At 45.0% G+C, this 17,529-nt stretch overlaps 1 protein-coding gene across 1 annotated transcript in view; it reads right to left on the minus strand.

Moving 5' to 3' along the window:
- LOC139419443 (follistatin-related protein 4-like) overlaps nucleotides 1-17,529 on the minus strand; it is a 232,967-nt gene that overhangs the window by 8,572 nt on the left and 206,866 nt on the right. The window contains exons 8-14 of the mRNA XM_071169392.1: nucleotides 12,227-12,347; nucleotides 10,783-10,944; nucleotides 7,461-7,595; nucleotides 6,585-6,611; nucleotides 5,720-5,838; nucleotides 5,003-5,152; nucleotides 1,360-1,467 (exon numbers count right to left, since the gene is read on the minus strand). Of these exons, the coding sequence (XP_071025493.1) occupies nucleotides 1,360-1,467; nucleotides 5,003-5,152; nucleotides 5,720-5,838; nucleotides 6,585-6,611; nucleotides 7,461-7,595; nucleotides 10,783-10,944; nucleotides 12,227-12,347 (822 nt within the window). The remainder of the gene's footprint in view (nucleotides 1-1,359; nucleotides 1,468-5,002; nucleotides 5,153-5,719; nucleotides 5,839-6,584; nucleotides 6,612-7,460; nucleotides 7,596-10,782; nucleotides 10,945-12,226; nucleotides 12,348-17,529) is intronic.

Consider the following 17,529-nt stretch of genomic DNA (forward strand, 5'->3'; position numbering starts at 1 on the left):
TGTGGGGACGATGTCGTCGATGCACTTTTTAATGAAGCTGGTGACTTATGTGGTAAACTCCTCAATGTGGTAAACTCCTCAATGTCATCAGATGAATCCTGTTTGGTCTGCATTTAAGCTACATTCTCTTACGCTACATCCTCCCTTCTCAGCATCCCTGCTCCTTTATTAGTCTTATCTAATGGATTGTCAATCTCACTCGGATGTTTGCTTAGAGATATTGAGCAATTAAAAAAGGAGGTGTTTGACATTTTGAATTGCCTCCAGTGGAGACAGCAGGACTGTTGATGCTCACGTCAATTTCTTGTATTCCAAATAATAATGACATTATCAAGCCATTTATTTGTGTCGCGATCCATATGCCTTACAGCCAGTTATGCAGATTGCCTGAAATTGCATTCTAGACTGAATGATTCAAGCCTCGTTTTGTAATTATTCATTACTATTGAGCGACTACAGAACACCAGGCATGTTTTAGTAGTTCTGACAATTCACCTGAACACTTCTGCAGAGCAGTTTGAGACTATAGAACAATTTGAAGAATTGATTAAATAAGCAGAAAATCACTTTGTTTGAGACAGCAAAGCTGTTTTTAAAAGACAATTTTCTATCTCTTTCCTTGGGACCCATTGCATCCCGCTTGGGCAGGGGAGTGAGAACACATTAGGATTTCACAATGAGCCCAAACTGACAAGCGTTCCATCCTCTCCCTTGCTAATAAGACTGTTTCCTCCTCTCCACCTACCGACTACTGACAAACAGAGTGTTCTCACAACATTTTAATAGGATAACAACCTCCAAAGGAAGAGGAAAATAACAATAAACATGTTGTGTCTGTTGCAAAATGACAAAGTAATCCCTTGACAGTTGTAGTATATGGAGCTGTGTTGCTGTCCTCTATTACCTCAACCCTATAAACATTATGATGGCTCTCCCAGAAGCATAAGCCAGCCCTGAACTCAGGGCTCCCATTGGCCAAACCTCCTGTGGGCCTGAAACACATCCACACCTGTGATCATCCCTCATGTGTGAAGTCTCCAACACATCCTCTCCAAAGGGACTGGATCACATGTCTACAGTGTGAAGTCTCCAACACATCCTCTCCAAAGGGACTGGATCACATGCCTACAGTGTGAAGTCTCCAACACATCCTCTCCAAAGGGACTGGATCACACGCCTACAGCGCCACAGCTGTGAATTTCAGTTTGCTGACTGGTAAATATTGTAAAACATACATATATTAATTAAATACTCACACAAACAAATACTCACTTATACACACGTACGCATAGACCAGCGAATGGACCAAGATAGAGTAACACACTCACCTGCGCGCACCACACACCAATAACTTCTTACCTGTAAGGTTGGGTGGGACTTCTCCATGCTGCCCCAGCTTAGAACCCAGACCTGGTCATGTGACTTGTCATAGAGCAGCTTCACCGGGAAAGGGTCTGTCTCTACCGCCTGAAGAGAGAGAGAGAACGATCTGAGAGACAAGGCAAGAAAGGCCTTTTATGCCATCAAAAGGAACATACAATTTGACAAACCAATTAGGATCAGGCTAAAAATACTTGAATAAGATATAGAACCCATTGCCCTTTATGGTTGTGATGTCTGGGGTCCGCTCAACAACCAAGAATTCACAAAATGGGAAAAACACCAAATCAAGACTCGGCATGCAGAATTTTGCAAAAATATCCTCAGTGTACAACTTAAAACACCAAATAATGCATGCAGAGTAGAATTAAGCCGATACCTGCAAATGATCAAAATCCAGAAAAGAGCTGTTCAATTCTACAACCACCTAAAAGGAAGCGATTCCCAAACCTTCCATAACAAAGCCATCACCTACAGAGACATGAACCTGGAGAATAGTCCCCTAAGAAAGCTGGTCCCGGGGCTCTGTTCACAAACACAAACAGAGCCCCAGGACAGCAACACAATTAGACCCAACCAAATCATGAGAAAACAAAAAGATAATAACTTAACTAAATTAACAAAAACAGGAGCAAACTAGAATGCTATTTGGCCCTAAACAGAGATTACACAGTGGCAGAATACCTGACCACTGTGACTGACCCAAACTTAAGAAAAGCTTTGACTATGTACAGACTCAGTGAGCATAGCCTTGCTATTGAGAAAGGTCGCTGTAGGCAGACCTGGCTTTCAAGAAAAAACAGGCTATGTGCACTTCTAACCTCCTGCCAAATGTGGGACATATATTTCCCACATATTTCCCTTAGATTACACAGACCCACAAAGAATTGATAAACTCCCATATCTATTGGGTGAAATACCACAGTGTGCCATCACAGAAGCAAGATTTGTGACCTGTTGCCACAAGAAAAGGGCAGCCAGTGAAGAACAAACACCATTGTAAATACAACCCATATTTCTGTTTATTTATTTTCCCTTTTGTACTTTAACTATTTGCACATCGTTACAACACTGTATATAGACACAATATGACATTTGAAATGTCTTTATTCTTTTAGAACTTGTGTGAGTGTAATGTTGGCTGTTTTTTATTGTTTATTGTTGATTTCACTTTTGTTTATCCATTTCACTTGCTTTGGCAATGTAAACATATGTTTGCTATGCCAATAAAGACCCTTTAATTGAATTTAATTGAGAGAGAGAGAGAACCGGGAAAGAGAGACATTTATTTGACCCTTATTTTCCCAGGTAAGTTGACTGAGACCACATTGTTATTTACAGCAACGACCTGGAGAATAGTTTACTGGGGAGAGGAGGGGGGAACGAAAGAAAGAAGAGAGAGAGACACACAGATGGGGACTCAACACTGGGTCGGGTGCATTGTCAACAGGGAGGAATAACACAAACAATGAAACACTCCCATGGACATGCAGCGGGCCATGCGACGACCCCCCTTCCTTCCCCAATCGCAACCCCAGTGAAACACGACAGAGGCATGGGTTCAGTAATGGGAGGTCAGCCTATTTATTTTCAACTGGTGAGGTATGTGTCGAAAGCCCTCCCGCTGCCAGACCCTCAGAGAATGGGGGGGCTCTGACCGTCATGCTGTCACTCACATGTCAGAGGAGGGTGGCGGGAGGGGTTATTGTACCAAACAATGAGACTTACAGGCAACTGACCACTCACCCCAGCATAGTTTGTTAGACACAACACTCATTCACTATCATGTCACTGTTTTTTAAAGCCATTTTTTTCAGCCTTTCTCCTGCTAAATAGTTCTAAAATGTAATTCTTCATTTATTTTAAGAGGCAAGTCAGTTAAGAACAAATTCTTATTTTCAATGACGGCCTAGGAATAGTGGGTTAACTGCCTGTTCAGGGGCAGAACGACAGCTCGGGGATTTGAACTTGCAACCTTCCGGTTACAAGTCTCACGCTCTAACCACTAGGCTACCCTGCCACCCCATGGTGGCCCAGAGGTCTAAGGCACTGCATCTCAGTGCTTGAGGCGTCACTACAGACACCCTGGTTCGAATTCAGGCTGTATCACAACTGGCCGTGATTGGGAGTCCCATGGTGCGGCGCTCATTTGGCCCAGCGTCGTCCGGGTTTGGCCGCTGTAGGCCGTCATTGTAAATCAAAATCTGTTCTTAACTGACTTGCCTAGTTAAATAAAGGTAAAATAAACATTGTTCATTATGTTTTATCATGCAGCGTGACAGCAAATGAAAATGACTGTTTTGTAACTGTTAGTTAGGTGTTGTTGTTAAGGAAATACATGATCAGAATAAGGGTGTTATTTTTCACTGTTTAAAAAAAGAAAAAGCCTTCCTGAAACGTCTGTGTCGACTGGAGATGGCTGAGAGGGATGGAGGGAGGGAAAGGGAGGTAGAGAGAGATGGAGGAGGTGAGGGAGGTAAGGAGAGGGATGGAGGGAGGGAAAGGGAGGTAGAGAGATATGGAGGAGGTGAGGGAGGTAAGGAGAGAGATGGCGGGAGGGAAAGGGAGGTAGAGAGAGATGGAGGAGGTGAGAGAGGTAAGGAGAGAGATGGCGGGAGGGAAAGGGAGGTAGAGAGAGATGGAGGAGGTGAGAGAGGTAAGGAGAGAGATGGGGGAGGTAGAGAGAGATGGAGGAGGTGAGAGAGGTAAGGAGAGAGATGGCGGGAGGGAAAGGGAGGTGGGAGGGAGAGGGAGGGAGTTAGAGAGAGATGGAGGAGGTGAGAGAGGTAAGGAGAGAGATGGCGGGAGGGAAAGGGAGGTAGAGAGAGATGGAGGAGGTGAGGGAGGTAAGGAGAGAGATGGTGGGAGGGAGAGGGAGTTAGAGAGAGATGGAGAAGGTGAGAGAGGTAAGGAGAGATATGGCGGGAGGGAGAGGGAGGTAGAGAGAGATAGAGGAGGTGAGAGAGGTAAGGAGAGAGATGGTGGGAGGGAGAGGGAGGTAGAGAGAGATGGAGGAGGTGAGAGAGGTAAGGAGAGAGATGGCGGGAGGGAGAGGGAGGTAGAGAGAGATGGAGGTGAGAGAGGTAAGGAGAGAGAGGGAGGTAGAGAGAGATGGAGGAGGTGAGAGAGGTAAGGAGAGAGATAGTGGGAGGGAGAGGGAGGTAGAGAGAGATGGAGGAGGTGAGAGAGGTAAGGAGAGAGATGGTGGGAGGGAGAGGGAGGTAGAGAGATATGGAGGAGGTGAGAGAGGTAAGGAGAGAGATGGCGGGAGGGAGAAGTAGGTAGAGAGAAAGGCATGATGTGCCCTCACACACCAGTGAGGGTATGGAGAAGTGTGGCAGAGCTTGGCGATTGAGAGGAAAACACCAGCTTCTCTGTTTTCAGCACTCTTCTTTACCCTCCACCCCCCCCCCTCTCTCTGCTCCCTCTCCCTCTCTCTGCTCCCTCTATTTCCCTCTGTTTGCTCTCTTTCTTTCTTTCTCTCTCTGTTTTCACTCTCTCCCTCTCGCTTCTTGTGGTAAAAATAATGACTTTCATTCAAGCCATCATCCCACTGTTGGTGGAAGCTTCGGGGGACGGACCTCTAAACGGCTTATAGAGAAGATTAATAAAACCAACCAACCTGCACCACTTTCTGGGCCTGGGTGTCGATGAGCAGCAGGCGTTTCTGAAGGGGCTGGGTGACGTAGATGTATTTATCCCTCACACTGACCGCTGAGGACCATGAACAGTGCTGCGGGGACACACCTTCACTTTTAGGGCACATTTCCTCCTGGAGAAAGAACGGGATGGAGGGAGAGAAAGAAGGAATGAAGAAGAAGAAGAATTGTGAATCCACAGTCACTCCACACACTGGACCATATTTGAAGAGTGGCCCTCTCTCTCTCACGCATACGGCAGAGAAAATGCTGTTTACAGCAGCAATGGGCTAACACATGACTTATTGAGTTTGTATCGATCTGTAATACAATTACAGCAACCAGTAAAACTTCAATCCCTCAGAGAAACAAGCCACTTTTATCAACTAAAGCCCATTGCTTTGGGAGAGTGATGTTCTCTAGTATATTACAGACGTGCAGGGTTACCGTGAGCTATTGACCTGGGGTCTTTGACTAATGGACATGAGTAATCCTATAACATTTAGTGAACGGAGGGCACATTTCCTAGCAATGTATTGTAGTGTAGTGGGGGGGGGGTACCTCTGTATATCTGTAAGAGTGAGGCTTTGTCCATATGTATTGGTAGTACATCTTCAATATCATCTCAAGTCATAAAAAGTCCCAAAACACCTGCATTATTATCTTCTACAGCCAGTACATAGGTTGACAGGAAGACTTACATAGCTGGCCACGATCCTCTCTGTGTGCTCAATGTGTTTACGTATCTCACACTCGCTGGGCTGTAGCACGGTGATGCCCTCATCAGAGAACACATAGAACATGTTTCCCACGCTCAAACCTGGAGAGTTAGGAAATCAAAAGAGCTTCTGCTGACGTTCTCACATTCAAAAGCCTTACAGAAAATACACAGACCCTGTTAGCAGCACCTGAACTGGTCAATGACTGATGGAGTTGTCAGGAATTTTCAGTGCAGAGTCAGTGACTGTGAACAACATGTCTAGCGAGTTCATTGTGAGACCGCCTTTGGAACCTTGATGGCCGCTATGATCCCGAGACCCAACATAATTAGACAACAGATTGATGCTTACAGGGACAAGGACATGCAGCAAGGCTGTTTATGTTGTGGAAAAGCATATTGTGATGGGATGTCAGGTAACATTGTATAGGATAACCAGATACAATCAAAACCTTGAGTGCTGCTGACACGGTCCTGATGTGACATTACGGCTGGTGATATTGTCTGTGTACAATCAGTATCAGGGCTGGACAAGATTCAAACAATGGGCCTCTCTCTACTCTCTAATCAGCCATAAACATTCTCATACACATGTTGTGGTGTCACAACTAGATAATAGAGGAAGAGTTATGTGTGCTGAAATGTGGTCCAGCCCAGTATAAAAACTGTTTGCATTTTTGTTATATTTTCATGGTCAAGTCTTGTGAAACGTTTTCAGCAAGAAAATATACACATAATGAATATACAAAATGAACAAACATTCAGAGGAATATTGGTCCATTATAGAAGTGAATTGAAAAGAAAATAAAAACTGGTACAAAGTGTTATACAACAGTATATTTCAGTACCTTCCTCCCTCCACAGTATGTTTGCAACTGCAGCATCAGCATCAGAATGACAGAAGAGAGAGGGAAAGAGGGAGAAAGAGAGAGAGGGAAAGTTGGAGAAAGACAGACAGAGAGAGAGGGAAAGAGGGAGAAAGGGAGACAGAGAGAGGGAAAGAGGGAGAAAGACAGACAGAGAGAGAGAGGGAAAGAGGGAGAAAGAGAGACAGAGAGAGGGAAAGAGGGAGAAAGGGAGACAGAGAGAGGGAAAGAGGGAGAAAGAGAGCCAGAGAGAGGGAAAGAGGGAGAAAGGGAGACAGAGAGAGGTAAAGAGGGAGAAAGACAGAGTGAGAGAGGGAAAGAGGGAGAAAGACAGACAGAGAGAGAGAGGGAAAGAAGGAGAAAGACAGATAGAGAGAGAGAGGGAAAGAGGGAGAAAGACAGACAGAGAGAGAGAGGGAAAGAGGGAGAAAGGGAGACAGAGAGAGGGAAAGAGGGAGAAAGACAGACAGAGAGAGGGCGGGCGGGAGAAAGAGAGAGAGATACCATGTCATATCAAGTAATTTCAGAAAAAGTGGGACAGAAACACATTTAGCAAGAGTGATTCTTTACAGACGCAGAAATACTTCAATTAACACAATAACATAAATGTAACCTTGTTGTTTTATCGCATTTCACACAATCTAAACCCAAAGGCTGTAAAAAAAAATGTCACTCATATTGTTTTCTTTTATACAGAAAGATACCATATAATAAAGTGTAAGATTTTTCTTAATTGTATGCCAATATACTGTAACATTGTGCTTATTACTGTATACAATTTCATTGCCAAAAATACCTTGTGAAAATCGCGGAGGCATTTTTCCATGTTCTACTTGAAGTAAACTCTCAGTCACTTACGTGTCTTTCTAGCTGAGTCCTCCACAAACAGAGACGATATGTCCTCGTCCACCCCCACCTCGTTCTTCGCAATGCAGGTGTAGGCTCCTGTGTCCTCATAGCGTACGCTGCCAATGTGGAGCTCGCTCCCATTCGCTGTTACAGAGGAGTCTCAGCTCAGCCACATGTTTCTACACCGGTACACATTTTCCATGGCTGTTTCATCCTCCCACCTAGCAATACACTCACTGTGTTTTTCTAAATGAATGAACAAAGCTAATCTAAGTAGCCAACTAACTATGTACCCACGTCTCACTAACACAAGCCATTGAAGCCTGAACCCTTGTGATGACAACACAACAACCCTTCCTCAAAATATCCTTTGACTGAATCCTCTCTGTTCTGTTCCCAGTGTCAGGGGAAGGTGATATATCTCAGGACACAGTGAGTGCTATCATCAGAGAGAGTCAGCGCTCTGACGGTACAACTAGAGTGTGTGTGTGTGTATGTGTATTCGTCAGGTTTTAAGCAAAGGTGATATATCTCAGGACACAGTGAGTGCTATCAGAGGCAGCAGAGGCAGCCCTAGATCTCTGACACTAGCCCTTTGTGATCTATGGCTTGTTCTCACACTCACATCCATCCCTCCTCACCCTCACGCTGCTGCAGTGTTGCCTTGATCACAACAAGGCAATTTTCACAACACTGCAGCAGGAGTGAAGGACGCCCGTGTCAGACAGCTGCTTTCACGCGCCGTGTCAAAGATCATGTGCCAGTCTTTCACGTTCCTCCTCTCATCTCTCCCTCCCTCTCTTTGTCGTCTTTGATCCCCCTCTCTTGATCTCTTTCCATGTAACTCCTAAATGTGAACTGGCAGGCAGAGGAGGATAACTTCATAGTGCTGAACAAGACCTGACAGAGCCAGGGCCTGAGATAAACCCTGGGCCAATATGAACAACTTCTACAGGCACCAATGTACACATAATGCAATATACATTTTCTTCATTCTCATTTAGAACAATGGATTTTACTGAAAATTCTACCACCTGAAAAACACACGTTTCTATTTGAACTGTCTATTTTTGTGAAATGCACAGATAAATGGGTAATGTACTGTAGCCTTCCCTTCATCTTGGCAGCATCAGTGAGTACTGTAGCCTCCCCTTCATCCCCGCAGCATCAGTGAGTACTGTAGCCTCCCCTTCATCCTGGCAGCATCAGTGAGTACTGTAGCCTCCCCTTCATCTTGGCAGCATCAGTGAGTACTGTAGCCTTCCCTTCATCCCCACAGCATCAGTGAGTACTGTAGCCTACCCTTCATCCTGGCAGCATCAGTGAGTACTGTAGCCTCCCCCTCATCCTGGCAGCATCAGTGAGTACTGTAGCCTCCCCTTCATCTTGGCAGCATCAGTGAGTACTGTAGCCTCCCCTTCATCCCCGCAGCATCAGTGAGTACTGTAGCCTCCCCTTCATCCTGGCAGCATCAGTGAGTACTGTAGCCTCCCCTTCATCTTGGCAGCATCAGTGAGTACTGTAGCCTCCCCTTCATCCCCACAGCATCAGTGAGTACTGTAGCCTACCCTTCATCCTGGCAGCATCAGTGAGTACTGTAGCTTCCCCTTCATCCTGGCAGCATCAGTGAGTACTGTAGCCTCCCCTTCATCCTGGCAGCATCAGTGAGTACTGTAGCCTCCCCTTCATCCCCGCAGCATCAGTGAGTACTGTAGCCTCCCCTTCATCCTGGCAGCATCAGTGAGTACTGTAGCCTCCCCTTCATCTTGGCAGCATCAGTGAGTACTGTAGCCTCCCCTTCATCCCCACAGCATCAGTGAGTACTGTAGCCTACCCTTCATCCTGGCAGCATCAGTGAGTACTGTAGCTTCCCCTTCATCCTGGCAGCATCAGTGAGTACTGTAGCCTCCCCTTCATCCTGGCAGCATCAGTGAGTACTGTAGCCTCCCCTTCATCCTGGTAGCATCAGTGAGTACTGTAGCCTCCCCTTCATCCTGGCAGCATCAGTGAGTACTGTAGCCTCCCCCTCATCCTGGCAGCATCAGTGAGTACTGTAGCCTCCCCTTCATCCTGGCAGCATCAGTGAGTACTGTAGCCTCCCCCTCATCCTGGTAGCATCAGTGAGTACTGTAGCCTCCCCTTCATCCTGGTAGCATCAGTGAGTACTGTAGCCTCCCCTTCATCCTGGCAGCATCAGTAAGTACTGTAGCATCCCCTTCATCCTGTTAGCATCAGTGAGTACTGTAGCCTCCCCTTCATCCTGGTAGCATCAGTGAGTACTGTAGCCTCCCCCTCATCCTGGTAGCATCAGTGAGTACTGTAGCCTCCCCTTCATCCTGGTAGCATCAGTGAGTACTGTAGTCTCCCCTTCATCCTGGTAGCATCAGTGAGTACTGTAGCCTTCCCCTCATCCTGGCAGGATTCGTGAGCTCCACAAGACCAACATTAGCCTTAGTTCCAGAGGGGAAACTAATCTAATTCTGAGTTGGAATACCTATATACTGATCCAATGTTCAAATATTCTGCCAAATAAGCTATAACTGGAAAACGGCTTCATTCTGTAGACTCTTATGTTTGAGCACCCTGTTAAACATTTACAAGATATAAGGGTATTTTCAGATCTACCCCAAATAGCAATTAAATGAACATCCTGGAATCCAGCTCCACGGATCTGCCAAGTCTAAACTGGGCTGTGAGAGTGACAGTTGGCAGATCTGTGACGCTGGATTGCAGGATGTTAATGTATATATGAACCTTGCAGAGCCTCCCTTGTTTCAGCTGAATCTAAAGCCTGATAACAGGCTATTACCACAGGTAATGATCCACACACAGCCTGTAAACTGCCATCTAATGAGGGTTACTCCATAAAAGACACTCTCTTGTGTCCCCTCAGAAATTGAAATTCCCATTCAACTCTCTCACATGGCAGGCTGCTTGCTGTATAATTCATTTTCACACACTGTTGTTTTATCTTTTTCTTTATCGTGTTCTTCAAAGGCTTGGATTGGATATTTACTCTTCTAAAATCAGTGGCTGGCAAAATAACAATAATCAAAACGGTGACCCTAAACTCGGATTTGGCAACACAGGAGGGTGTGACACAGAATGAGCCCGTAGTATAGCAACACCTCCATGGTTCCCTTCATAATGATGTTTCTGCTAAACAGGAGTCGCTGTGATGGTAATAACAGGGTGCGGCTCAAATGGCACCCTATTTCCTATATATGGCCTATGGGCCCTTGTCAAAAGTAATGCACTATATAGGGAATAGGGTGTAATTTAGAACACATACAGTCTTGTGAGTGTGGGCAGGAGTAGCCTGGTGCCTTACCGATGAGGGAGAGCTGCTTGGAGGGTCTGGGCTGCAGGTCCATGCCGTTCTTCAGCCACAGAATCTTAGGGTCTGGGATGCCGTCGGCGTGGCAGTGCAGGCTGGCAGACACACCAGGCTCCTGGGCCTGCGTCTCTGGGTAGACCAGGATCACTGGGGGAACTGAATACATAGACACACACACACAAAGAGACAAACATAGCCACAATAGAGTGGAGTCAGAGAGGTATAATTACACAGGCACAGCAGGCAGAAAGGCTTTCATTTCACACCAGTACCACACAAAATCACACATAGCTACAGGCACTGCGTTACAACAGAGTCCAGCGCAAATGTTTATAACACCAAATAAGACCACTATTGAAGGAAGTTGAGAAGGTGAATCTGAAGGCACACACAATATAGGAGAGGCAAGAAAATCCACTTTGTTGAGCTGCCCCAGTCCTTATTTACAGGTGAAACACTTCATATCCAAACACAAACGCATGGTAATTGTCTTCGAAGATAACCTGCCTTTCAGGAAGCAAACATTTCCCTCCCTCTTCAACTGAATGTCTCAGATGCAGCTGTATCGTTTTGCAATTAGCCTAAATCCTGCCTTACAACACACAATCACGCCTATAATCCTTGTTAATTGAAAATCATTTCAGGCTATTTTTGTCTATGCATATCTGTGCGAGCAGTGAAATAAAGCTCGGGAAATTGAGATTGTTATCTTTGATTTGATACAGTACAGACGGTACAAACGGCTCTCCCAAGGTCCTCAATGAAGAGGAAGGCCCGGTAATCACACGTAGTCTCAGCAAAAAAAGACGTATGGGAATGATTTTGTACAGCAGTGTGTTTTGCTAAGTGCCTGCAGCCAGCCCCTCTGAGCTGATTCCTGCTGGCTATTTGATGTACTGTAGATATAACACTGTACATGCTCAGGGTGGAATCATCTGAGTAGGGTGAGTAAAACACCATGGGTATAGACTTGATTTGCTTTCTATGATAATATGTGGGACATGTTGAAAACAATGGCATGTTTTGTGATTGGAACACTGTTTTTGCCAAGAGAGTCTGAGACAGGATTTGAGGCAGGGGTTGAGACAGGGTTTGAGACAGGGATTGCCAGTCCTGACCCTGGAAGGTCCTTAATCCACGAAAGCACATAACGTTTTGTTATCTATTCAAACTAGTTGTTATCTATTCAAACTATTTCTTATCTATTAAAACGACCTGTTATCTATTCAAATGATGTGTTATCTATTCAAACTAGTTGTTATCTATTCAAACTATTTATCTATTCAAACTATTTGTCATCTATTCAGAAATCAACAACAAAAAAAGGAATTTAACATTGAACGCAGTGATGCACTGCTACACATTTAGTCAAGTCAGAATTCTGGTGAACACATGCCATCAAATGACCATGAAATGTCAAGTATATGCCATTACTAACCATTCACCTGCAGTACATGGGTCTGGCAGAGTTCTTCATATCCATACGCATGACAGCTGTAGTTCCCCATATGGATGGTTGTCACCTTGGTGATGTAGAGGGAGCCGTCATCACCAAAGTCCTATTGGGGGAAGAGGAAGGTGGCAGTGGAAGATGGTGAGGGAGGGAAGAAGGGAGGGGAGGGATGTGAGGTAAGGGAGGAGGAAAAGGAGGGAAGTTAAGGGAGGCAGGGCAAACAACAGGGGACCACGGAGTGATGAGAAGCATATAGACCATGAATCAACGTGGTCCCTGGATGTTGGGACGGGCATGGGGATTGGGGCCCTGTCGTCACGCTCAATCAGTCTGATAAATAGGAAGGGTTAAAAATACAAAGAACATTAGAGTGATTAATGGAGCCAGTTGTTGTTTTTCAGGATGCACAACTCACTTGGGGTTTCAGCGAGGCTTAAGGAGGATTAAGACACTAAACAGTGGTGTCCCAGTATGTGGCGGACTGACAGTGTGCAGATGTGTGGAGTTAGCTACCTTAATAACCAAACACATCCCTCTCTAAACAGAGACTAAAGACTTGGAGTTTATTGCCGCAAGCAATCGTCCCACTACGTGCTTTAAGAAACTACTGCTTCTCATTAGGCTAGCGAGATGGGAGTGGATGAGGACAGAATGGTCTCTATGCTTTAAGGTGAGGAAAGGTACTGAAGAGGAATTACTTAGGACGGACATTAGAAAGGCTTTACGGAACATATGAAAACAGTAGACACTGCTTTAGAGAATAATTACTGTACAGCAGGGTTTCCCAAACTCGATCCTGGGCCCCCCTGGGTACACCTTATAGTTTCTGCCCCAGCATTACACAGCTGATTTAAACAAGTTTTGACTATTTGAATCAGCTGTGACGTGCTAGGGCAAAAAACTAAATGTGCACCCAGACGGGGCCCCCAGGAAAATCTATCCTACAGCGTTTATCCCTATAAGGGATAAGGGTTTATCCCTATGGGGGACAATCATTTAAATTGTGGAGTATGAGCAATAGTAAATAAGAGTCTGGTAGCAGAAGTTGCGACGTGTAGCATGAATATGTGTTGGTGTGTGTGTGCATGTGTGCGTGCCTGTGTGCGTGAGTGCAGAGAGTCAGCATAGGTGGTAAGTCCAGTTCAAGTGTTCAGCAGTCTGATGGCTTGTAGATAGTTTCTATCTCTGAGCCTGTTGCTATCAGACCTCATGCTCTAATACCGTTTGCCTGATGGTAAGGGAATGAACAGCTTGTTGCTGGGGTGTGTGGGGTCCTTGATGGTGGGCCTTTTGGTCGTGGATGGAGCAATTCCTGTACCAGGTTGTGATGCAACTGGTCAGGATATTGTCGATGGTCTAGCCGTAGTATTTTCAGAGGACCTGGGGTGCCATGCCGAATTTCTGCCTTAGGAAGTAAAGACGTTGTTGTGCCCTCTTGACAAGAGTGGTGGTGTTGTTAGTCCATGTCAAGTCCTCTGTGATGTGGACGCCGAGGAACTTAAAACTGCTGACTATCTCTACTGCAGTCCTGTTGATGTGGATCAAGGCATGTTCCCTCCTCTGCTAACTGAAGTCAACAATCAACTCCTTTGTTTTTCTGATGTTGAGGGAGAGGTTGTTGTCCTGGCACCATAATACCCGTCGACTTACCTCCTGCCTATAAGCTGACTCATCGTCATTGTTAATCAGGCCTACAGTTGTGGTGTCGTCAGCAAACCTGATGATGGAGTTGGTGTTGTAAAAAGCTACACAGTCGTGGGGGAACAGGGAGTACAGCAGAGGGCTGAGGACACAGCCCTGGAGGGCCCTGTGTTAAGAGTCAGCATAGAGGAGGTGTTGTTGCCAATCCTCACAGCCTGTGGTCTGCTCATCAGGAAGTCCAGGATCCATTTACAGAGGGTAGGTTCCAGACACAGGGCTCTGAGCTTGTTGACGAGCTTGGAGGGTACAATTATGTTGAATGCTAAACTGTAGTCAATAAACAGAATTCTCACATAGGGGTTCCTCTTGTACAGATGTGAATAGCAATGGAAATCCATAGATTTGTTGGAGCGGTAGGCAAATTGGAGTGGGTCCAGTGTGCCTGGCCTTGAAGTGGCAAGCCTCTCAAAACACTTAATGTCACCTTGGTTTTCTTGGACACTGGAACGATGGTAGTCACCTTGAAACTAGTAGGGATTACAGCCTGGGACAGGGAGAGGTTGAAGATGTTTGAGAAGACGCCTGCCGGTTGGTCAGCTTTGTGAATATTCACTCTTTTGAGAGTTTTCCCCACGTCAGCCTTGGAGAGTGAAAGCACATGGTCTGGGAGGGAGGCTTCGGTGGGCACCACACAGCTGGATCATACATTTCCAATGATTGTCTTAGTGTCAACATGTTGTGACTCAAATTACAGACCTCATGAGCCTCCCGGGTGGAGCAGTGCTCTAAGGCTGTGCCACCAGAGATTCTGGGTTCGAGCCCAGGCTCTGCCGCTGCCGGCCGCGACCGGGAGGCTTCATGGGGCGACGCACAATTGACCCAGCGTCGTCCGGGATAGGGAGGGTTTGGCCAGCAGGGATATCCTTGTCTCATCGTGCTCTAGCGACTCATGTGGTGGGCCGGACACAGTGCACGCTGACCAGGTCGCTAGGTGTACGGTGTTTCCACCGGGACATTGGTGCGGCTGGCTTCCGGGTTGGATGTGCATTGTGTCAAGAAGCAGTGCGGCTTGGTTGGGTTGTGTTTCGGAGGACGCATGGCTCTCGACCTTCGCCTCTCCTGAGTCTGTACAGGAGTTGCAGCGATGAGAGAAGACAGTAACTACTAACAATTGGATACCATGAAAAAGGGGTAAAATATATATTTTTTTAAATGACGGACCTCATAAAGGGAAATGTGTTATTGTTCAAAAAAACTGATTGAATACAGTGGAGTGGCTGTACACTTACAGTTGAAGTCGGAAGTTTATATACACCTTAGCCAAATACATTCAAACTCAGTTTTTCACACATTCTGACATTTAATCCTAGTAAAAGTTCACTGTCTTAGGTCAGTTAGGATCACCACTTTATTTTAAGAATGTGAAATGTCAGAATAATAGTAGAGGGAATGGTTTATTTCAGCTTTTATTTCATTCATCACATTCCCAGTGGGACAGACGTTTACATACACTCAATTAGTATTTGGTGGCATTGTCTTTAAATTGTTTAACTTAGGTCAAACATTTTGGGTAGCCTTCCACAAGCTTCCCACAATAAGTTGGGGGAATTTTGTCCCATTCCTCCTGACAGAGCTGGTGTAATTGAGTCAGATTTGTAGGCCTCCTTGCTCGCACACGCCTTTTCAGTTCTGCGCACAAATTTTCTACAGGATGGAGGTCAGGGCTTTGTGATGGCAACTCCAATACCTTCACTTTGTTGTCCTTAAGACATTTTGCCACAACTTTGGAAGTATGCTTGGGGTGATTGTCCATTTGGAAGACCCATTTGCGACCAAGCTTTAACTTCCTGACTGATGTCTTGAGATGCTGCATCAATATATCCACATAATTTCCCCCCCTCATGATGCCATCTATTTTGTGAAGTGCACCAGTCCCTCGTGTAGCAAAGCACCCCCACAACATGATGCTGCCACCCCCGTGCTTCGCGGTTGGGATAGTGTTCTTCGGCTTGCAAGCCTCCCCCTTTTTCCTCCAAACATAACAATGGTCATTATGGTCAAACAGTTCTATTTTTGTTTCATCAGACCAGAGGACATTTCTCCAAAAAGTACGATCTTTGTCCCAATTTGTAGTTGCAAACCTTAGTCTGGCTTTTTTTATGGCAGTTTTGGAGCAGTGGCTTCTTCCTTGCTGAGTGGCCTTTCAGGTTATGTCAAAATAGGACTCGTTTTACTGTGGATATAGATACTTTTGAAACCTGTTTCCTCCAGCATCTTCACAAGGTCCCTTGCTGTTGTTCTGGGATTGATTTGCACTTTTCGCACCAAAGTACTTTCATCTCTAGGAGACAGAGAGCGGTCCCATGGTGTTTATACTTGCATACTCTTGTTTGTACAGATGAACGTGGTACCTTCAGGCGTTTGGAAATTGCTGCCAATGATGAACCAGACTTGTGGAGGCCTACAATTCTGAGGTCTTGGCTTTTTTCTTTTGATTTTCCCATGATATCAAGCAAAGAGGCACTGAGTTTGAAGGTAGGCCTTGAAATACATCCACAGGTACACCTCCAATTGACTTAAATTATGTCAATTAGCCTGCCAGAAGCTTCTAAAGCCATGACATCATTTTCTGGAATTTTCCAAGCTGTTTAAAGGCACAGTCAACTTAGTGTGTGTAAACTTCTGACCCACTGGAATTGTGATACATTGAATTATGAGTGAAATAATCTGTCTGTAAACAATTGTTGGAAAAATTACTTGTGTCATGCACAAAGTAGATGTCTTAACCGACTTGCCAAAATTAAAGTTTGTTTACAAAACATTTCTGGAGTGGTTGAAAAATTAGTTTTAATGACTCCAACCTAAGTGTATGTAAACTATACACATAAAGAAGCATGGTATTGTTTCATAAATTTTTCATTTTAGTTTGTATTTAATACGAAAAACCACCCAAAATGTTCCTTCTATCTTTTCACCCCTTATAAAACAGTAATAGCTCTGTACTGTATTCATAATAGTCTTAGCGGAAAATCATTTTAAGATGTTTGAAGGCTAGCATAATGGATTTTTCACAGCAGTCCCAAACGGCGAGTAAGAGGCCTGTTTGACATGCTCATTACATGTTTTTATAGTATAATTGTTTTTGGAGAAAATAGAGAAAACGCATGAATTATTTTGGTCCCGCTTTCAATGACCTGCAGCTTATAAAGGCTTCATTAAGCCTTCATAAACACTACATATGTGTTATGAATAGTCTATAACAGCATGCCATGCTTTATAAAGGGTTCATAAATGTGGCATAACTGTGTGACATAAACACCCATGTCAAATGTGACATAAACCTGTGGGTGGCAAATGCCCCGCTTAATAAAGGCCTTATCAATCATATTAACTTGAGGGATTTACAAAGCATTTATAACCGTGTTATGCATCTTGGTATTGGTAGAGCGCTGCAACACCAGGATATTGGGTTCAATTCCCGAGACCACCCATATGTAAATATGTATTCACGCAAGACTGTAAGTTGCTTTGGAATAAAGGGGTCTGCTAAATTTGATATATAATATCATATTTCATTAAACCATTTCTAGGATGGCCCAACCTCTTTCCCTCTTGGGTGCATAGTCAATATTGGACCTGACCTCAAC

The sequence above is a fragment of the Oncorhynchus clarkii genome, chromosome 10, assembly GCF_045791955.1.
Source record: "Oncorhynchus clarkii lewisi isolate Uvic-CL-2024 chromosome 10, UVic_Ocla_1.0, whole genome shotgun sequence".
In the NCBI taxonomy this organism is placed as follows: domain Eukaryota; kingdom Metazoa; phylum Chordata; class Actinopteri; order Salmoniformes; family Salmonidae; genus Oncorhynchus; species Oncorhynchus clarkii.